General features: G+C 40.7%; 1 protein-coding gene across 1 annotated transcript; it reads left to right on the forward strand.

Moving 5' to 3' along the window:
- The first annotated feature begins 4,755 nt into the window (after positions 1–4,755).
- On the forward strand, positions 4,756–9,837 carry LOC122319516. The gene has a single exon (XM_043206876.1). It carries the CDS (start codon positions 8,503–8,505, stop codon positions 9,592–9,594), a length of 1,092 nt encoding a protein of 363 aa, XP_043062811.1. The 5' UTR covers positions 4,756–8,502; the 3' UTR covers positions 9,595–9,837.
- Positions 9,838–23,492: the final 13,655 nt, after the last annotated feature.

Genomic DNA, 23,492 nt, shown 5'->3' on the forward strand with positions numbered 1-23,492 from the left:
AAAAGTATTTTTAATTTACGATGGTTTATATGAATTTCACCTCTACATATCACTAAATAGGCACGACCCTCTGAACAGCTGATAACTTAACCATGCGTGACTTTTTTATTTAATTTCTGATACGTAACATTTAAGTAGTACTAACACAATGACAATAGCAAAACATGATTATAGACTTGAACAATGGGGTTTTGGCCACAAAAAAGTTATTATTCAGCCTATAGTTCATACCTTTGACCAAATAGGGAGTAATTTTTATTGATGTGAGTAGATGGAATATAGGCTCGTATATACGTATGTATATATAAAAAAAAGCATATCATAATAAAACCGTTAAAAAACCGTCGTTCCCGTATATTCCAGCTACTCTCAGCTAAAAGCTATGGAGCCGTTGAGAAGAAAACCCAAACAATCTGAAGTCATAGCGACTTTCAGCTTAAGGCCGCCCACGTTTTAAATGTAGGCCTTGCAAAATGTTACATATAAAGTAACAATGACTAGATGATGAATTGATGAATATCAATAATTTCCTGAGTCCTGAATGCGGTCATCCGAAATAATTCTATTCACCTGCATCCAAACCCATAGCTCGCCCTCATTTTCTGACTTCACCATTGCAGTCTGTGCAGTCTGCAGTCTGTGAAGGCTCCATAATTCGAGAACCAATCAGGTGGATTCTAAGAGTGGACACCCCCGTAGATGTAAAACTCTCTAATCCTCGTGTATAAAAATGGATCCTCTTAAATTGCTCAGGATCCTCAGCACTGCATTCTTATAATAAAATTTCGTTCGAACTGGCTCGGGATATCACGTCTAACCGTTATTATTGTTTGTGTGGACTAGAACCATTTACTGTGAAACATTTTAATAACGAATTAAAATATATAAATAAAAAATATTTATTAAAAAATTCAAAATGGAATCATCAGTAGCTTGTGATTTGTGCAACCAATGCATCGAAATAAGTGAGTTTGATTTTCATTACGCGAAGTGCTCAGAAACCAGTAAAGCCTGCGGGGCTTTCATGTTAAACTGTAACATTAGATGTGACTTATGCTCTAATCTAGTAAAAAATTGCGAATTTGATAATCACTACCAACGCTGTGAAGGACCCCGAAATGCATTCAGTATTTTAATGGGTAGAGGAAAACTGAAGAATCTACAAAACCGGTCAAATCATCAAGAAGACCACCCTATGATATCAGCTAAGTCTTTAAAACGATTGAGGATGGAAGGAAATATCTAACACCCCCCCCCCCCCCCCCCCCCAACCCCCCAAAAAAAAAACAAATTGATTTCAGAAGGGAACTAGAACTAGAAGGGAAATAGAACTTTTCCAACCCCCCAGCAAAGGAAATATTCTAGAGAAAGAATGACAAAGCATCAAAGCTATAACATTAATATAATAATATTGATGAAAATATAGAGTAGAGTATTTTTCGGGAATTAAATTTCCAATCGAAAAAATCGGAGTTCGACATTTTGAGAAAAACAATGTTAGCTTCAGCATAAATATTTATGAAATTGATGAAGCTGGTGAAAAAATTGTTGGTCCCACGATTAAAACAAAAGAAAGAAAACATTAACATATTGGGAATCGATAATATTACCCAAAACATTATGCATTATGCGCATATAACAAATCTTTATACACTATGCTCTTCACAATTTTCTAAAGGATGTAGTGTGTAACGTAGTGGATTTATAACTCCTGGCATTAATCAGCCTTTCGAGGATCTGAGCTGCGGGGCACGCTTTAGATTCCAGCTCTAGCTCGTCGGCTGGGGTTGTGGTCATGCTCACCCAGATATCGGACACGGACTACAAAGACAAGAAATGAGCGTGCTTGCGACAAAAAAATAAGAGCTAGAACTAAACCGAAGAAAATAAATAAATAAATTCCAGAAAGGGAAAGTTAAAAGAAAAGTAGAGAAAAGGACAGAGAGAAAATTATCATTTGCGAAGACACGGATGTTGTTGTGCTCGCTTTAGGCCCACCCAACCTATGATCATCATTCGCATGAGCATGGCTCCGATGATCCCTTGAAACCTTACGACCGTGGAGTCATCAGTAGAGTCGGTAAAATAAATGTTTAGTTTCTCATGCTTTCGTTAAACATTAAATGTAATAAACATAAAGTAGTTAAGACTAACATCCTATATAGGTAGTTTAATTATAAGCCTAGATAGTTATAAGAATATCTATGTATCGCATGATTTAATAGTATGTAGTATGGAATGTGGTGATTTAGATATAAATGTTAACTTTAATAAGAATTAAATGAGTAAGAAATTTTTTCGATTATCTAATTTAATTCATTGGTAGACAACTTCTCGTTTAACTCCATTGTGAACTTTCTTTTAATTAAATTCAATTAAACTTCATTTTAGTTCACGACAAATTTTGCAAAAAAAACGAATTTGTTTGTTGCGGCATTTAAATAATTTCTTAACTTCTTTTATAGCATAGCCATTTAGTTCATTTCTCTTAAGTTTTGGTTTGCACTTAAAACAAGGTTATATAAACTCACGCATCTTATCCGTCGGCAAAAGATCGATCTCCCTCGAAGGTGTGCTGAAAATCGTATGGCTTTGGCAGGCCACTTTGGGTTTTAAGGCATTATTTTAAACAAAAGAGTCAAAAGTGGCATTCTTCTTCATGATTCGTTTCAATTCGCAACAAGAGAAATTTTCTTAGATTTTATCTAGCTTAACTTAAATTATAAAAAAAATTTTTCATATTCTTCAGAGGTTTTTTCATCAAATATTCATGGCATCTAGTAATAGCAATCAAATTCACAAAGCATTTCAGATGAGTGTCGTAAAGGGTCTCGATACAGGCTATGACCAATTTGTGGCGAAAATGATGTGAAATTAAATGAAATGGTTTTGATTTAACTCACAAGAAAATTTACAGTCGGACATCGGATGCTTTATTCCGCACCAATAGCACTGATCTACACTACCCCTTGGGGTTACGTTCACTTTTTAAATTTTTTTAGGTGCTGGGGTTAACTGGGGTCAAAATTATTGGGACACTTTTAGCACTGCCAATTTCCCATTAGAAGTTTCATAAAGCGCCAACGCTATATTCATTCTTTTACCGAACTTCGAGCGACTTACTTCAACATCGAAAATCCTCCTCGCGATCAACATAAAAATAAGCTAAAAGGAAGAACGAATTCTCGTCCACGACTTAACTGGCGCAGGCGGAAAAGGAACCTAAAGGAGATCCAGAGCATCCAAAAGAAGAAGGATATGAAGATCACCGGAATATTATTAAATATTATACTGTAATGCAGGTAAGCAGCCGGCCAAGTGACTTCAATAGGTGAATGCAAATGCAAAAAAGAAAAGAAACGAAATTAAAAATAATGCAGTGCACCCAAACGAATTGTAAACTCGCGCTTAAAAGAAAAAGAACCGACTCCAAACATACATAAATACCTTTATATACAAGAGCAAATATGCAAAATCAACAAATAACGGTGTGCGGAAGCAAAATAAACGGCATTAGCAATTGTGCATTACACACGCAAATCTAAAAGCATATTAGTAAATATATATTAAAACGACCATCAATTGCTGATCGCCGCTAATGCATCGCGCATTAAAATATGTAAACACTAAATATGCAATGAAACGAATATACTATTAAACCCCAAAAATGTCAATTTAAATTTCGTACTACCGAACTAAACATATTTTTAGCAAGAATCAATCGCTGATTGTCGCTACATAATGCATTGCGCATTAAAATATGTAAACGCCTATTATGTGCCACAATAAAAAAAAAATAATTTCGCATATTACACAAAAAAAAATTTATGCAATCATATTTTTAGCAACAATCAATCGCTGATTGCCGCTACATAATGCTTCGCGCATTAAAATATGTAAACGCCTAATATATGTGCCACAAAAAAAAATAAATAATTTCGCATATTACACAAAGAAAAATTATACAAACATATTTAGACGGCAATCAATCTTTGCTAGCCGCTCATGCATCGTGCATAAATATGTAAATATAACCACACTGAAAAAAAATAGGGAAAGCATAACGAAACCTATATGCCACAACTTAATAATTGCCAGTGCTCCGCCACCTAATTAATGCATTTGTGAATATAAGTGCGGACGATCATTTCTTTCTGTGTGCCAGGCAAGAAAGGGGAAACTGGCACCGACAGCAGTTCGTAGGGAGCCCCCCTCCAGGCCTCGGCAGCCGCACTTGATAGTCGACCACTTGAGTTTGTTTATGTGGGCGCACATACTTGTATGCACGCCGCAGCGTCCGGCCGCTACATTGTGGACGGTGTCGCATAACAACATAAGCTGTACCCAGTAAAATCGACAAGACGACCGCTGCGGAGTCGGATCATAAAAGAAAAATATACAAGTAATCGAATCTTATGGCTGCACAATGTACACTGGAAAACACTTAAAAGTAGCATTGTATTGAGACCACTTGGCCCGGCGGCTTTAATAGTTACATTTTCTTGATGCTATAGACACATATAAATAATATTAAATTACAGATCCCAACGTATTCGTTAGGATCGACAACGCACCCCACTAACGATAAGTACAAGCAAACAGGATATACACGCACTTAAAAAAAATATCCAGAAGAATTTAAGGAAAAGGGAAAGAAAAAGAATACGCTACATCTTTAAAACTATATACGATATTATCCGTATTATTTTTAAACATATTCATACATTCATTATACACATATTTTTACACAGTCACCGACTATCTCTCTTCGAGTGCGGACGTCTGTGTCTTTCCAATTGCAAGTGCTTTGCTTATCGCGAAATTACCATGGCCCCCGGGCCACCCAATATAGGGGATAATCGCTTTGCCAGCCTCAGCGTTAGCCCCAAAGCTAAGAAAAAAAGACCAGTTCAGAAATTACCAGTTGACTTCCCAGACCTCCCTGAAACACAGTGCAAGAATCCGAGATTCTTAATAGTCTCATCAATAAACTCTTCGAGAACCATATCCGAGTAAAACTGCTTTGCCGTCCATAGAGCCCTTAAGTATATTAGCAAAGACATTATATCTATCTCTAATCTTCGCGATGGTAGCCTTCTCCTGCTGGTCAACTCCAGGGAAATTAGTGACAAATTCACCAAAGTGACCTCTTTGAGTGCAAACTCCACAACACTCTTAACTTTGTCAAAGGCACCATTTATGCACCCTGTCTTATTAACATTCCAGAAAACGAAATTGTTGAGGAACTAAAATCTCAAAATGTACACAGCGTCTTTAAGTTCACCAAAATGATCGACGGCACTCCCAAACCATTTGGAAAAATCCTTGTAACGTTTGACCGTTTTACTCTTCCCAGTAGACTAACCGTTTCCTGGCACACAGTTAAGGTTTCAGAATATATACCCAACCCGATGAGATGTAAGTCTTGTCAATTATTGGACCACACTTCAAAGCACTGCAAGAACTCAGCCGCCTGTGTATCATGCAATCTCACCCCCCACCTTCCCGTGCGCTGCACTCGCATTTTCTGTGCAAACTGCGCCGGCGAACACCCAGCTTCCTCACCCGAATGTCCACAATATCAAACACAAAAACAACTTCTTCACATCAAAACAAGCAAAAAATGCAGTTTCCGTGAAGCTCGTACGATCCTAAATCAACAGCAAAACACAACAACTAACTCCAAGCCTACCTACTTGACCGTCGCAAGCCAGAACCCAGCACCCGCTGTTCTTATCACAAAAATCCGAAACCCAGACACGATTACAAACACCGACTTGCCCACCAGCTCGGCAAAAGTACCAACTCCTCTCTCACCAACATATCCCACTTCTCGTGCCAACTCTTTGAATCTCGAAGAGAATCTTACTTCCTCACCAAGCAACTCTGCCAAAACTGATTTCTCTTACTGTAGCCCAACTAGTAAACTGAAAATATGTATGGAACGATCTCGCTCCCTTAGGTCGGAAGCAAATGCTCTAATCGGACAAACCTACAACGACGACAACAATATATCAATGACCTCAAGATCCAACTCAAACGAATCAATTCCTTCACAACACAACAGACTCAGACGACACTATGGATGATCCCGACTCTTAGTCTCGATCCTCTCACCCTTACTATCATATACACATACTCATACACACCACAAATAAACAACAATATAATCCAATAAAATTTAATCATGACAATTACTATATTACAATGGAACATCCACGGTATTTTCAATAATTACAACGAACTAACTTATAAAAGACCACGCTCCCGACATTGTATTTTTGCAGGAAACCAACCTTCCATGTAATTTTACAAATTTTATTTTCCCCAAAGAATATACTGGTTATTTTCAAAATTTTTCTTATAACACCTCAGCCAAACAAGGCATAGGTGTTCTTATTAAAAAGAACGTCCCACATACATACCGTAACATTAACTCCAGCGTACTCTGCTCCGCATTGCAGCTTAATTTTGAACAAGTTATTACTATTGTTAATGCGTACATCCCGCCAAGTCAAACCTTTTCATCCTTTGAGTTATCAGAAATTCTACAAAATCTGAATGGATCCACCTGAATGGATCCCTGAATGGGTCACCAAGGAACCTAAACTCATGGAGTCCTCTATGGGGCTCGCCGCGCACAAACTCAAGAGGTAAAAAAATCGAAAGCGTAATTCTAGAAAACAGCCTAATTGTCCTTAACGACGGGTCCCCGACTCACCTTTCAACTCACAACACTTTCACCCACATCGATATCTCACTAATATCTCCACAGATAGCCCATAGGTGCAGCTGGTCTATATCAGATAACCTCCATGGAAGTGACCACTTTCCCATAACCATCCACATAAACACACCTACCCGCCCCGATAATACTCTACCCCTGCCTAAATACAAGACAGACCTAGCAAACTGGGAACGCTTTAATAAAAACTGCAGCATTCCCCAAACGAAAAGGGTGATCCACAAAGCCAAAGTGCCATGGTGGAACGCTAAGCTTCAACAGCTTCGCCACCAAAAGCAATGCTTGTTCTCGTCCTACAAAGCCAATATGAATGATATAAACCTCATCAGATACAAAAAAGCAAACGCCCTTTTTAAAAAAGCCGTACTTTCGGCCAAGCGTACCTCCCTTGAAAAATTTACTTCCAAAATCTCCCCAGTATCCTCCACAAAAAAGTCCGATATAAAACGCCTAGCCGGCATCCCTCCCACACCGTTCAAATATATAAAATCCAACTCAGGTACTCTAACTGGATCATTTAACATCGCCGAAGAGTTTGCCTTATCTTGGTCTGAATACTCTTCTGACCAAAGTTTTTCAACTGAGTATATACGAGAGAAAAATCGGTATCTTTCAGAGCCCTATCTTATCGGTTCACTTTCCCCGTCGGCCACATGCTTAGATTCCAATTTCACATTGCTTGAAATAGAAAATTCAGTAGCAAAAGCAAAAGGAAAAAGGCCTGGGGCCGACAGAATATCATACCCTATGCTCAAAAACCTATCTTCCCACCTAAAAACAAAACTTCTGGATATATTAAATGAAATGCTAAACACTGGAAAATACCCACATACATGGAGATCAGCTACCATTATCCCTATCCCAAAACCAAACAAATCTCCTTCCGATATTAACAGCTACCGTCCAATTTCCCTGTTATCCTGTCTAGGTAAAACCCTAGAGAAAATAATAGCACAAAGACTTATCTGGTTCATTAAACGCCACAGCCTTATTTTCCATAATCAAGTTGCTTTCAAAAGAAATCATAGCACGATGGACGCGTTATTTCGTATCCAACACTTCGCGTCGAACGCTCTTTCGACCAAAAAATCACGTCTCTATCTTGGCGACGGATTTTGAAAGAGCCTTCGATCGCGTGGGGATTCATGCCCACTCTACTTCGTAGTCTACTTTGTAGGAGGTCCAAGGCTTTTTAACCTAATTAAAGCCTTCATGACCAATCGGTCCTTCAGGTTTCGAATAAACAATGTCACATCGAGTTTCCACATTTTACACAATGGAATCCCGCAAGGTTCGCCACTCTCTGTGGTTTTATTTATGATAGCAATTGAGGAAATAAATAACATTGTAACACGGCACAAAGATATTTACATCTCACTATACGCAGACGACGCCATCATCTTTACAAAAATAAAAAAATATTAATGCAGTCAGAACAAAATTTTTAGAAATATTGCAAGAAATTAACTTGTGGGGAGCAACCTCTGGAGCCTCTCTTGCCATTGAAAAATGCCAAACATTACATATTTGTCGGAAACAACGTTGTAACCTTTCTGACATTAACTTTAATAGCCGCACAATATAATGTAAACTTTTTAAAAATCTTGGGGATAACCTTCGACTCCAAACTACTTTTCCAACAGCACTGTCAGATTTTAAGAAAGCAATTGGAAACTAGATTTAACATTATTAAATTTTTATCATATAAATATTCTTTCATACACATTAAAACTCTCATAGATATTACGCGCTCATTAATGTTATCTAAAATTGACTACGGTCTGCCAATCTTCGGTTGGTGTGCTAAATCGCACTTAAAAAAGCTACAAGCCCCATATCACGGAGCGGTCCGTCGCGCCATTCACGCATTTCCCACATCGCCAGTAGCGTGCACATTGGCAGAATCCGGTCTTCCGAGTATCCAATCACGCGTAGAAGAAACTACATTGATGCTTATCCCGAAGCTGTACACCACGTCCAACTGCCTGCTAACCAAAGACTTCGGAGCCATTTTCAAACAAAAGAGGAATTTGAAGTGTATATCCACTCTAAGACGTTGCGCCAACTACATCAAGGAACTTGACTTCCCCTTGCCTAAGCCCAGGAGGTCCTTCATATCGCCAGCACATTGGGGTTCAAAACAGCCTAACATAAACCTTCAAATCTACAATGCTGCTAAAAAGGATACATGCCGCTTAGAATACCAACAACGTTTTTGGAGTGCTCAACAAGATCTTGGTGAGAAAAACTGGATTTACACCGATGGCTCAGTTACCGACTCAACCACCTTTGCGGTTGTCGACTGCAACCGTAAAATAATTGCAGGAGGTAGGCTCCCGTCATACAACTCCATATTCACAGCCGAAGCCTTCGCCATCCTCAAAGCATGCCAATTCGCCTCCGAAAACGCTGGTAAATCTGTTATCTGCACAGACAGCCTCTCCTCTCTTTCCGCTATACGCAACAGGAATCACAATGACCTCACAATACAAGAAGTCAGGCACATTCTAAGTTCTCATCCAACAAAAATCACCTTACTCTGGGTTCCCAGTCATCAAGAAATCCATGGAAATGAACTCGCTGACAAAGCCGCCCAAGAGATGAGACTTACACCGTCAATTTTCTTCACCCCGTTCAACTGCAAGGCTATCCAAAGTCGAATACAGCTATACCTCAAAGAAAAAAAACTCTCCGAATGGGCGCTCTTCATGCACAGGTACCAGGTTATTACCCCAAATTGCATCATGTTTAAGCCACCACCGAACGTACATACAATCCACACATCAACACATACTGACGAGAACGGCGCAACCAACATGCCAACTTTGCGTGGACGATCTCACCGTTGACCATATTCTCGACGCCTGCAGTCGATTGCACTCAATTAGATCTGTATTATTTGGTACACATAGTCTTTCAAATTGTTTAAGTAACCCCTCTTGTGAAAATATCTCAAAAATTAACAAATTTGTCCAAAAAGCTCAGTTTATTATATAAAGAAATAAACCATAATTTTCGAGTCGAAGCCCCCCGTAGCTAGTACTTATTAAATTTATTAGGTTTAGTATTGTATACTAGATTTAATTTTGTTAAATAAATAAATAAATAATATTTTTACAAATTTCTATACCTTATATATTTTTTTGCTAATTCAAAAATTTTTTTTATTATACCCTTATTACCCCAATATTCCTATATACATTTTACCAGGGTACAACAACCCCTATAACAATACATATATACATCATTCTCTCAAACTTCTTAGTACCCTTGCAAATGTCCAGAAAAACAATCGTGGATAAGACAAAATCTAGGCTACGCCTTAGAAGTAGCAGCAGTTTACCAGAGATAAGCGAGGAAGAAATTATACTTATGGATTCCAGAAACAGGTCAGGGGGATCGGGGACGACAAGTCCGGCACCCCACGTAATAAACATGGCCAACGCTAGCACACTACTAAACACCTCAATGAATACATCAATTAACATGACACTGAATCCCCAAGATATACTAGCCTTTGTAAAACAACTGCCAACCTTCGAGGGTGCACCGGGGACCCTACAAAAATTCATAGTGAGCGTGAAGGAAGTGATCATGCTCATTAGGGGCACTGATCAGACTCCGTACCGGCAGCTACTGCTACGTACACTAAAGAACAAGGTTATAGGCAAGGCGGACGAGGCCCTGAATATGCTGGATACAAAATTGGAATGGGACAGCATCAGGGATAACCTGAAACGCATGTACGCATGCAAGAAATCGGAGCCTATTTTAATCTCCGAAATACAGAATCAACCAGACGGTCTCCCCTTCGGGAAATTGTTCCATGAAATTACCAGATTGAGAAGCGAGCTGCTGACACTGTCCACCACTTCCGAACAAGAAAGCTGTGCAGCATCGAGGAGAGCTCTTTACGACGGCATTTGCCTAAATGCCTTTCTAGTAGGCATCCGCGACCCGCTCAGGACGGTCATCCGGGCTAGGAACCCGTCGACCATAGAACAAGCCCACGAATGGTGCTTGGCAGAGCAAAGCTTCATGTACCAAAGACAGAGTAGGCCCAGGAATAATGACAACAACAATTTCGACCAAAACAGGGTACCCCCAAACAGACCAGGGGGACGCTTCGAACGATATCGCGACTATTCTCAAAACAACTACAGAGCGGATAACCGGAGGGATAACCCCTTCCGGCAGGGGGAATACCGCAACTACGACAATAGGGGCCGGAAAAACAATTTCAGGGCAGGACCACCGGCCCCGAGACAAGTCAACCCAGACCGACGCAACGGACCCCCTCCAAGGGCTCCAACCAATTTTAACAATATCGACGACAATGTAAATTTTCAACCAGGAGCCTCGACCGATAAGTCGGCTATCTAAGTAACATGACGCATGGCTCGACTCTACCCTACATAACGCTGAACCTATTTGACCCCCCTCAGGCCCTAAAGTTCCTTATCGACACCGGTTCCTCATACTCCTTCATCGAACCAGCCATCATTCCGCAAGAATCAACCCGCACACTCGACCAAGAAATCAAAATAACCACTGTCATGGACAGTTATACACTGAAAATGCTAACAGTATTGCCCATGCCAAAGGAATTTGGAGAGCAGGGCGAAATAAACCTTCTACTCTTTAAATTCCACCCATACTTCAATGGGCTCCTGGGCATAGACGTCCACAAAACTCAAGGCAAAGATTGATATCAAGAACCTAAAACTTGAGACACAATCTGCCTCAATCGACATAATAATACAAATTAACAGGGGTACGAAGGAACTCCACATCGCGCACCACAGCAAGTCTCGAATTAAATTACCAGTAGACATAGACGAGGGAGACTTTTTCTGCAATTCAGTAGGCATCAATAAAGACCTCACTATCACGGGCGGACTTTACACTGCTATCGACGGACATAGCTACCTCGAGGTAACAAACAACTCCCATGACGAACAAACACTTTGCTTAGACCAACCAATAGAAGTTGCACCATATGACGAGGACGAATACGACCAAATTTACAGCATGACATTGGGGCCGGACCCCACCGAACAATTCAAACAGCCTATCGACCAAATCCGAACTGAGCACCTAAACTCAGAAGAGCGACAAGTACTGTTCGCGGTCTGCAACCAGTTCCGGGAGCTATTCTATGACGAGAGGGAGACCCTCACCTTTTCGAATACAGTTAAACATTCCATTCCGACGACAGACGATACACCGGTACACGTAAAGACTTACAGGTACCCGTACATCCATAAAGAGGAAGTACGGAACCACATAAAAAAGATGCTAAAACAAGACATAATCCGAAATAGCCACTCACCTTGGGGCGCACCCGTCTGGGCAGTACCCAAGAAAACCGACTCGGACGGCATAGATGGTTATAGATTTCAGGAAACTGAACGAAAAAACCATCGCCGACCGATACCCTATCCTAAACATAAATGAAATCCTCGACAGCCTAGGCCGGGCCAAGTACTTCACCACCCTGGACTTGGCAAGTGGGTTCCATCAAATTCAGATGAACCCGGAAGATAGGGCTAAGACAGCATTTTCGGTCGAAAACGGCCATTATGAATTTACCAGAATGCCCTTCGGGCTGAGAAACGCCCCCGCCACATTTCAACGTGTCATGGATAACGTCTTAGCCACGCTAATAGGAGATATCTGCCTAGTCTACCTAGACGATATCATAAAATTCTCCGCTTCATTCCAGAAAAATTTAGATGACATAAGCTCCGTCTTCAAAAAACTCCGTACAGCGAATTTGAAAATCCAACTCACCAAGTCGAACTTCCTACGTAAGGAAATAGACTTCTTGGGCCACGTAGTCACTCAAGAAGGAATCAAACCGAACCCTAATAATTTCCCTGCCCCAAGACCAGTCGACAAGTTAAGTCTTTCCTGGGACCTATAGGCTATTACAGGAAATTTATAAAAGATTTCGCGCAAATTACTAAGCCTTTCATCAACCAATTAAAAGGTGGCAAGTCGGTAATAATCAACAACGAATTCCGCGAAGCCTTTGAATTCTGCAAGACACTCCTTGTCAACGACCCAATTTTGAGACACCCAGACTTCACCTTACCCTTCACCTTAACTACAGACGCGAGTAACGTCGCGTTGGGAGCGGTGCTGACCTGTGACAGACCAATATGCTTCGCAAGCAGGACCCTCAACGAGGCTGAAACTCGCTACTCGACGATAGAGATGTAAATGTTAGGAATTGTGTGGGCAGTAAAATATTTCAGACCATACCTCTACGGCCGGAAATTTAAACTAGTTACCGACCACAAACCCCTATTAGGACTCAAGAATTTTAATGGCCAGAACGCAAAACTTATTCGCTGGCGGGATGCCTTGAGCGAATATACTTACGAATTGGAACACGAAAAGGGTTCCCAAAACGTCGTCGCAGATGCTCTGAGCAGGGTGGAACCAAACACCCACATAAACATATCTATGCCGAGCGGACCAGGAGACATCCCGGTATCCCAAAGCCCACTCAAAGCATTTAATTTGCAAGCCACCCTCACGGTTTCACCAGACTCGTCATGCACGGTCTGCGAGATAGTTACGGATATCTTAAAGGAAACGTTAGAACCGAACAAAACCTTAGCCGTGTTCGCTACCGACGAAATTTTCGAAATAATTAAAAAAGCTTATTCCGAATATTTCACAGGAACTAACAACTATAAAATCCTCAGGTGCTTAACGTTCCTTAAGGAAACTTCAAGCACCGGCGAGTTAATATCACTTATTAAAACAACTCACGTAAACAAAAAACACCGAGGGGTAGACGAGATGTACGCCCACCTAAAAAGAGAAATCTATGCGCCCCACTTAAAAAGTCTCATCGCACAAGCAATTCGGGACTGCGAGACATGCCTTACACTCAAGTATGACAGGCACCCGCAGAGACCCTACATAATGCCCGAAATCCCGAACGAACCACTAGATATCCTGCATACGGATATCTATACAATCAATAAAAACTACAACCTTACAATCATAGACAAATTCTCTAGATTCGCGCAAGAATTCCCCCTACCCAATAGAAATTCCATCAGTGTGAACAAAGCATTTAAAAAATTCTTCTGCCAATTCGGTATACCCAAAAAGGTCATATTCGACCAAGGAGCCGAATTCGCGGGAACCGTTTTCACGGATTTCCTAGAGCAATACGGTGTAGAGGTGCACGTGACATCCTTTCAACAGTCAAACAGTAACTCGACAGTCGAAAGGCTCCACTCAACACTGACGGAAATATACCGAATCATCCTTGCAAAGAGGAAGGAGGGGAAACTGGACTTGGACCATGAAGAAATCGTATCAGAGACAGTTGTCACATACAACAATGCGATCCACTCGAGCACGAACCTAACACCGTTCGAACTCTTCAGCGGTCGTACCCACGTTTTCACAAAAACAGTCAAGTTCAACACTGAACACGACTTTCTAAATAAACTCAATGAATTTTGAACCAAAATCTATCCAGAGGTCAAAAAACACTTGGAAGACATCGCTTTAAAGCGCACGACTAAACTCAACGAAACGAGGGAGGACCTCCTGCCTGACCTACCGGAAACACAGTCTTCCGAAAGGAGAACAGGAGCAATAAAATAACAACCCGTTTCACGAGACAAACAGTTCTACGGGACAGCGGACATACACTCCACACGACACGGAACCAAAAAATACACAAACAAAAGATTAGGAAGATTTCCTTACCAAAATGACCACCGACATGGACAGTTACACATGGGTTCTCCTTGTTGCTTATTTTTCCCTGTATTGGGGATTTAAATTTGGGGTTCCGATTAGGTTATTTCTGCGGCTTTAATTACATTCCATCCCTTTAGTTGGACTTGGATTATTGGAGCTCCTTATTATTTTCTTACCATCAATGGGTTTTATATTCTTCCACTAAATATTTTTGTGCACTAGGTCATGGTTTTTGGTTAACTTCTATTACCGACCTTTTGACCTGGGATTTCGTTGCGCTGATACCTTTATCAAAATCTTACATAAAGAGTTACTAGCCTAAGCTTATTGGCGGCGCATACTACACCACCAATGACTAACTAGAAACATTAACTGACGTCTATTACAGATTGACGATGACCAACGCCAAGGAACTGACATTCGAACCATTGACCAACGACTAAGCAATAATAAAAGTCCAACTAGGAAAGGCCAGAACGGTATCGGCATTCACAACGATAAAACATATAATACACCTGAACGAGTACGAGAGCGCAGCCAAAGGGTTGCACAAGCTCCCGAACAAATCGAAGGCCACTAACCTTAAATTCCTACTACTCATCAATCATAGGTTAGCCTCTCTGCTACCCAACACCAATAGCGGTAAAACTAGAAGAGGCTTGATCAACGGTCTAGGGACAATAGTGAAAAAAGTAAGCGGTAACATGGACGTTAATGACGAGGACAGAATAAACAAGCAACTAACAAACCTAAATAACAACGAGGAGAGAACGAATAGATTTAAAAACGAACAATAATTAGATTCAGGGAAATAGCAACACACATTTATAGAGAACAGGTGGTAATGACTGAAATCATTAACTCAAATCAAAATAAAATTTTTAAGGAACTATACACAGAACAAAGGGACGTAGAGCTAGACCGTCTTATCCACAGGTTAAATATCAACTTAGACCTCCTCTACGCTCATTTGACTAGCGTAGCGGAAAGTCTTTTATTCGCAAAATTAAGAATAATCCCCAAATACATCTTAACCAATCCCGAAACAGTTAAAATCAGGAACTCTCTAACGAAACAGGGAATACAAATCAAAGCAGACCACGAGGTCTACGAATTATTATCACTTCATACTAGCACTAATAATAATACTCTAACATTCGAAATTAAGATCCCAATTTTGTCTATTACAAATTATAAATTGTACCGAATTATAGCAATACCGTTCAACGGTACGCAGATAGTAAACCTACCCAACTGCATACTAAGAAATAACGAGGAATTAAATATTGTACAAGACCCATGTATCAAAGTAAACTCCGAATTTGTATGCGAAACCCCCACCACCCCCGGTAACCAGCCCTGCCTCCACAACCTACTCAACAACAAACCAGCGACATGCGACACGGTGGAAACCGCAAGGAACCAGCAAATCTACAGCCCAATAGAAGGAATACTCATCATCACCAACGCAGTAAGCCTCAACATAACAACAAACTGCGCACCGGAAAGAATAGTAAACGGCTCGTTTATCGTAAGATACGACAACTGCTCAATCCTGGCAAATGGAACGAGATATGCCGACACCATCACCACAATCACAGAGAAAGTACAGATTACCTTGATCAAAGCCGAAGAGGTAAAAACCATACCCGCAGAAGAACCACTCAGCCTGCGGAAACTACAAATAAATACGCTGAAAACCGAAGAAGACATCGCAACAATATACGCCAACGCAACGACCCACCTTACAGTCATCTACGTCCTGATTGCCGGCTCTACGGCATTAGCCGCCGCCGCCTGGACGTTAAGGAAGAACAAAATGACGTACACCACCACGCATGTCCTTCCTACCGCAACTCCGGCCGTACCTTCGCTATGGCCCTAGTTCCGTCTTGAGGGGGGAGGAGTTATCGGTGACGACACAAGCATGCCTTCACCTCCCCCGAAACCCCCACGGGCAGCGACCTACTTATGAGACACTCAACCCGGACACACACCGCAGCGAAGTCATCAACCCACACTGGATCAGCAGAGTCAGGATTCCAAGAATCAATCCGAAGCACTGGAAGGGGCATCCGGGCGAAAAGCGCCAACGCAAGGGGTTTCGCAGAACAAAAAGAATTGTACGCTAGGCTAAGAGGAAAATTATTCTGTAAATAAAATTCATTCTGTTACCAAACTTCGAGCGACTTACTTCAATATCGAAAATCCTCCTCGCGATCAACATAAAAAGAAGCTAAAAGGAAGAACGAGTTCTCGACCACGATTTAACTTCCGCGCTGTTGTCCAGTTAAGCCGCACTTAATATTATTTGTTAACATTCTCCTACTGCTTCTGCTGCTGCTCCCTTAGTACTCCATCATGCCCCTCCGAGGGGTGCTCCTCGGGACAGGGACATATTTAAATTTTCTAATTTTATGGGCGTTTATACAAACGTTTTGTAAAACTCTTAAAGAAAAAACTTTAAGTCTGTATTACAAATATTGGGTCAACTCCAAAAAACCGAGGGATGAACGGCTTTAGAATGGAGATTGTTCCGCCTGTGAGAAAGGGATAAATGCGAGCGACCTGGAGAAATTCTTCGACCAATTTTCTGGAGAATAATTAGGTCCCATTCATAAGAACAATAAGCAATAAGCATAAAAGCAATTAAGAGCTCTATATAGCACTTACACAGACTATAAAAATCAATGCTACAAGCAGATATAAAATAAGATACATAGATTCAGTCCGATTTTTATATTCCAGTTTAGAAAAACTATCAAGCTATATGGAGGATAAAGTTTTTAGCTGGTGGAAGGGGCTGTTTCCCTATGACTACTTAGATAGTTTTGAAAAGTTTAATGATACCCAACTCCCAAGCATTGATAGTTTTTATAATTCTCTTAGTAAAGAAAATTGTAGTATAGATAACTTTAATTTCGCACAGAAAGAATGGGAGATATTTAACTGTAGAACTATTAAAGACTATTTAAAACTATATTTAGAAAGCGACGTTGTGTTTAAAAATGTTAGGAAAATTTGCAAACAAAATTATAATTTAAATCCTATTAATTATGTAACTGCGCCATCAATATCATGCTCAAGTGCACTTTGGGATCAAGTTGATTCATCCGACTATAAAAATACAGTATATGATGGTAGTATTGGGTATATGCTAGAAGTTGATCTAGAGTACCCTGCTGATAAGCATAATTTACATAATTATTTACCATTCTGTCCTGAAAATAAAATTCCACCCGGGGGCAAGCAAAGAAAGCTTATAGCTGATTTAACCAATAAAAGTGAATACATACATAGTTCACTTAAAACAGCTTCAACTTTGTTTAGATCATGGTCTAATTCTAAAAAACATTACAAAAATTGGCTGAAAATGATTTTGAAAAAAGTTTTTAAGCTAATGAATAATACTGTTTACGGGAAGACAATGGAAAATGTAGCAAAGCGTCTTCAAGTAGCTTTAGTTAAACATTACCAATCTAAACAAAATTCTCCAGGTTTAAGACAGCGCATAGCTAGAATATTTGGGTCCGACTAAGCAGCAATTGAGTCAACACCGTCTAAAATTATGTTTGATAAACCCATATATATATAGGAGTAACGGTTTTAGAACTCTCAAAATGTCTAATGTATGAATTTTATTTTAACTTTCTTTTGATTAAAAGTCCTTCTACGAAAATAATATATATGGATACAGATTCATTTATATTATCTTCAGAAGAAGATTTTTATGAAACTATAAAACACAACCCACAACGCTTTGATACTTTTAACTATAAGCAAGAAAGACAATTTAATATAATAAAGCTAGTGGTAGTGCGAAGCACAGTCTTCAACACTGACAGTTTTTGGCGCTTTGTGGGCGTTGGAGTGGGCGTGGCAAAAAATTTTTTGGAAATCGACAGAAATTAACAAGACTAATACTAAAAGGCAAAAATATCAAAACATTTTTCAAAAGTGTGGGCGTGTCAGCTTTGGGCGGTTTGTGGGCGTTAGAGGGTGCGTGGCAACATGAATCGACAAACTTGCGCTGCTTCTATGTCTCTGGAGTCTGTATTCCTTCTAGCTTTTGTAGCTCTTAAGATCTCGACGTTCATACGGACGCACAGACGGACTGACGGACAGACAGACGGACGGACGGACAGACGGACGGACAGGCGGACATGGCCAGATCGGCTCGGCTATTGATCCTGATCACGAATATATATACCTTATATGGTCGGAAACGCTTCCTTCTGCCTGTTACATACTTTTCAACGAATCTAGTATACCTTTTTACTCTACGAGTAACGGGTATAAATACATTTTATGGCTCACAGCGAGTAATTCGTAGTAGGTCTCACATTCTTTATTCCGAAATTGTAAATAAAGTTATTCTTAACTATAAGGATGATAAAAGATATATTTTACCAGATAATTATAACACGGTCATTATATGTATTGAGCGGCAGAATTTTATAAGAGAAACACCGTGTGTTCGCTGCGGAATTTAATTTGCGACTAAATTGCGACGAAATGATGAAAGAAATGACAAAATTATTATACAAATTAACAAGACCGTTTATTTTAAGTAAAGAATCTTTATTTCATCCATTACATCTCGGCAAAGCAACTTTATTTGTTTTTATCAATTGGAGAACAAAATTAAAACTGGAACTTAGGGTCAACTCCGTCGGACCACGAAGCCGCCGCTGCCGCTGGAAAGTCGGCTGAATGTTGAGTCAGCGTCTGCAACGGGCGGTCCGGCAGCTTACGCGTGCGAGTCTCTGGTTTCGGCTGCAACTTTGTCACGACGGCATCCGGCGTAACAGCGTTGTTAGCAAACTTAAGCTTGCGCGTGTTAACTCCTCCCCTACTAGTTTAAAACGCGTCTTCGGGTTTCTTCTTTCTCATTCTGCGCTGGTACAATTTCCTGGTGCCCAGGAGGAGTAGAAATAGGGCGATGAGTGCCAAGCCGCCATATGATCGTGAAGATAATCCTGTTCTAAGATCCCCGATATGGCGGAGATTCTTCATGGTGAGGTCATGTAGGAATGGGAGGCTCAGATGTTCTCTGAAAAGGGTGACGTTGACCACGGTTGACGTGGATACAGCAGGTTTCTTCTTCAGGATGCCTCGTTGGTTCACGTAACGGGTGTCATTCAGTGAGACGTAATCGTCGTAAGTCGCGAGGAAGGTTCCCGCGATTATCTGTTTGTGTCCAGTGCTGTCCACTGGTCGCGTTGTTTATTACTGCAATGCCCTCTCCGAATACTATCACGGGCGCCAGGTGACCGGGGCGTGTGGCACAGCGTGCGACGGCTCCAGATACCAGTTGTTGCGCGCATGAAGTATTTTGTAGTCTTCTGCAGAAAGTGGTGCTCACAGTAGCAGCGCAGTCACGTACAGCGTAGGTCCTTGTTCCGCAGTCGGCCACCGTATTACCCTCTTCAAGATCTAATATTACGTTATTATGCTGGACAGAAAGAATATCTATTTTTTTACAGCTTAACAAAGGTTTTGGATATTTGATCAGAAAGTACAATAATTCAGAATTTTGAAAAGCTTTTATATGAGAGACCTCTAAAGTCGGTTATACTAATATTGGTGAGTTGTTCATTTAATAATTCTTTAATGTCGATGCTGTCTAGTATAAGGGGGCTGATTAAATTTATTTTTGCGAGTGTAACAGTAAGGATTAAGTCCTCAAGGTTAATAATTATCATTCTTTGCCAAAATAGTTGCATAAAAATGTTCGACCTCTGCATCTGGTTTCAAAATGTTATTGATGGCCCTTGAAACGTCATTGAGTCTTGTTTGGAATTTAGTGGTGATCTCTATCTGCCTGCTTTCGGATTCTATTAACTGATTTTGTTTGAATTTTATTTGTTCCCAGTCATCAAAATCTGGGGTTCCTGCAACTGCCTTAAGGGCACTACCTATCATGTTAATGCTACGTGCTTGTCGGTGATGAACGGTCAAGGAAGTTATTAAGGTGGCTATGTGCTGTACGTCCGTTTTCAATACCTGTCTCATATGATCTTTGAATAGTTTGTCTATTAGTTTCCATGTCTCGTCGATGTAAGTTTCGAAAGATGTCAGGTTCGTGGTGTGTCCCAAGTAAGTGTACGAGTCCCAGATTGTTACGTCTCCGTCAACTATAGGTATGTAGTCCGCGTGGGAGTAGTCGTTGAGTCTTAATGTCGCTTCGGTCAAGGTCATGATTGCTATTATTAAACTGAAAAGATATAACCTAAAAAATGTAATGAGTTAAAAATGATTTTCCAAATGTCAAAAGCCTATTTAAGATTGTCCTTATGGACCACCCTCCCTTTAATAAGAACCGTCGTACCTAGGTCTGCTTCCACTATACCCTCTGTGAATAGGGGTGATAGTTTATTTCCTAATCGTTTATTGTTTTTTATCCAAACCCGATCGCCAGATACGACTTATAGACCCTTTTTATATTCATTTGGTCAAGTGTCTTTTGCTGAGCTGACGCAATTTTTTCTTTGATCTGGACTGTACTATCTTTGGAGACTGCGTGAATTATGTCTATGGGTCTCTCGTTTGTCACCGAATGTATTGACCTGTTCTACTTTATGGTTGCAAGGAGAATGTTTTCGACAGTGTCCTCTACCTGTGTTTCCAACTTATAAGAGCGCGCTATATCCCCAAGAGTTCCGTGGAACCGCTCGACTTGTCCATTAGAGAGACTATGCAAGGGTGGGGCGTTTGAAATCACGAAGCCAAAGTTATTGTTGAGCATTGATTTAATGGTTTCTGAGTTCAAGGATTTCTCATTGTCGTAGTAAATTTCCTTTGTTTTGGGGAACATGTTCAAAAGTTGCAAAAGTGGAGCTTTTGTATCCACTATTGCGCGAGACCGTATAGGTTGTACTACTGCAAACTTGGAAAACTTATCGATGCAGGTTAGAAAATATTTACCGGCAGTGGAGTAAACATCTATATGCAACATTTCTCCGGCGAACGACGGTATCGGGGCTTTCCCTATTTCCTGTTTTCTTGGGTGCCGATCATGCTTACTCATAGTACAGATTCTACAGTTTGCAGCTATTTCTGAGGTTAAGTGACCCATTTTTGGAAAAAAGTAGTCCCTAAGTATTTGTTTCGCATTTTCTTGCGCTGCTCTGTGCGCGCGATTAAGTTCGGCTGTCGCAATTTCCCTCTGTTCCGTTGGGTTTACAATATCTGTTACCAAGTTCCTGCAATATCTAAAGGTGGTGGAAGGGAATGCCGCAACTAATCCGTGTTGGATGAAAGCCAGTATGGGTAGCTCGTTATGAATTGCGTTGACTACGTCAGCATTTACTGCATCTTTAATGCTTTGCAATAATGTGCTGCGGTCAGAGAAATGTAGTATGTGACGAGTTTTTGTCTTAAACAAAATAAGCGTCTTCTGATGGGGAATTGTTCCTTCTTCCAAAATAATTTGGTTCCGGAAACAGTTCACCGGATTTTCTGTGGCTTCAATGGTATACATGAGGGATTCTTCGCTGTGGATGGTGGCGACATCCGAGTCCACTGAGTCCTCTAGTGCATTGACATTTTGGCGAGACAGAGCGTCTGCTACCAAATTCTCCTTTCCGGGTTTATAAATAATGTTCGCGTTGTGCTCATCAATAAAGGCTTTCCAACGCTTTATTTTTGCATTCGGGTTTTTGTCCGATACCGAAAAGGTTAATGGCTGGTGGTCTGTATAAATGTTAAGATTCTTAACACCATACAAGTAATTTCTGAGGTTCTTAAGTGCCCATACGATGGCGAGAAGCTCACGCTCATTTGTGGCAAAATTTACCTCATTACCCCACAGTGTTCGCGATATCATTGTTATCGGGCGGCCGTCTTGAGACAGTACCGCTCCCAGTCCGTAGCCAGACGCATCTGTTGTGAGGTCAAAAGGCTTTTTGTAATTTGGGTAGGACAACTTTGCCATTTTCGCCTTTCAAGATATCTGTTAGGGCCCTTGCGATGTCGGCAAAGCCCGCTATGAAGCAGCTATAGTAGCGTGCTAGACCTAAAAATGACCTAAGAGCGAATAGTGTTTTTGGTGGGGGAAAGTCCCTAATAGCCTTAATTTTATCGGGCGAGGACTGAATCCCGGCTCTGCACACTGTAAATCCCAAATACTCCACGCTTTTTTTGAAAAACTTGGATTTTTCTTGAGACACCCGCATGCCTGCGTCCCTAAGGTTTTTCAAGACCCACTCAATGTCTCTGACGTGGTCTTCTTTGGACTTGGAGAAAATTATAACGTCGTCGACGTAAACATAACATATCCTACCAATTTGTTCGCGAAGCGCATCATCAATGGCTCGTTGAAAAATACTTGGGGCATTTTTTAGCCCGGAGGGAAGTCTACAAAACTCGTTCTTCCCGTTGTTGACAGAGAATGCTGTATTTTTCCTGTCTCTTTCAACCAATTCGATCTGGTGAAACCCTGACTTGAGGTCCAGCGTAGTAAAACACTGAGCCTCGCCCAAATTTGACAATATAGTCGAAATGGATGGGATAGGGTATTTGTCGTCGGTTGTCTTATGATTTAGTTTCCTAAAATTAATAACCAGGCACTTTTGTTTGTGACCCGCTTCGTCGATGCTTTTTTTGTCGACGACCCATATCGGGCTATTGTAAGGAGACTTTGACGGTCGTATTATGGTGTTCGCTAGAAGTTGTTTAACTTCTGCATTGACAAAGTCAGACACGCCCTTTGGATACGGATACAGTTTTGAGTAAACTGGTTCGTCATCCGTTGGTATGGTGGCAACCGTATTTATGTTGTACGGTAGGGACTCATTAACGTCCGCAAATGCCTTTACCATTTTTTTTATCATACTATCAAAAGTAAGTCTGATAGCAGGAGGGACATCTGCGTCATTAATTTGGATGTGGTTCACCTGTTGACATTTGGTGAACTCGATTTTTTCCATCCCATGGCCATGTTTAATGACGTTGTTTGTCAGATCTATTTGAGCATTGACCTGTTTTAAGAGGTCAAGGCCAATTATGCCAT

Source organism: Drosophila yakuba, chromosome 2L (genome assembly GCF_016746365.2).
Source record: "Drosophila yakuba strain Tai18E2 chromosome 2L, Prin_Dyak_Tai18E2_2.1, whole genome shotgun sequence".
Taxonomy (NCBI): Eukaryota; Metazoa; Arthropoda; class Insecta; order Diptera; family Drosophilidae; genus Drosophila; species Drosophila yakuba.

Bases quoted from the DNA above. Each gene is read 5' to 3' on its own strand.
- LOC122319516 (XM_043206876.1), top strand. From the start codon at position 8,503: ATGTTATCTAAAATTGACTACGGTCTGCCAATCTTCGGTTGGTGTGCT.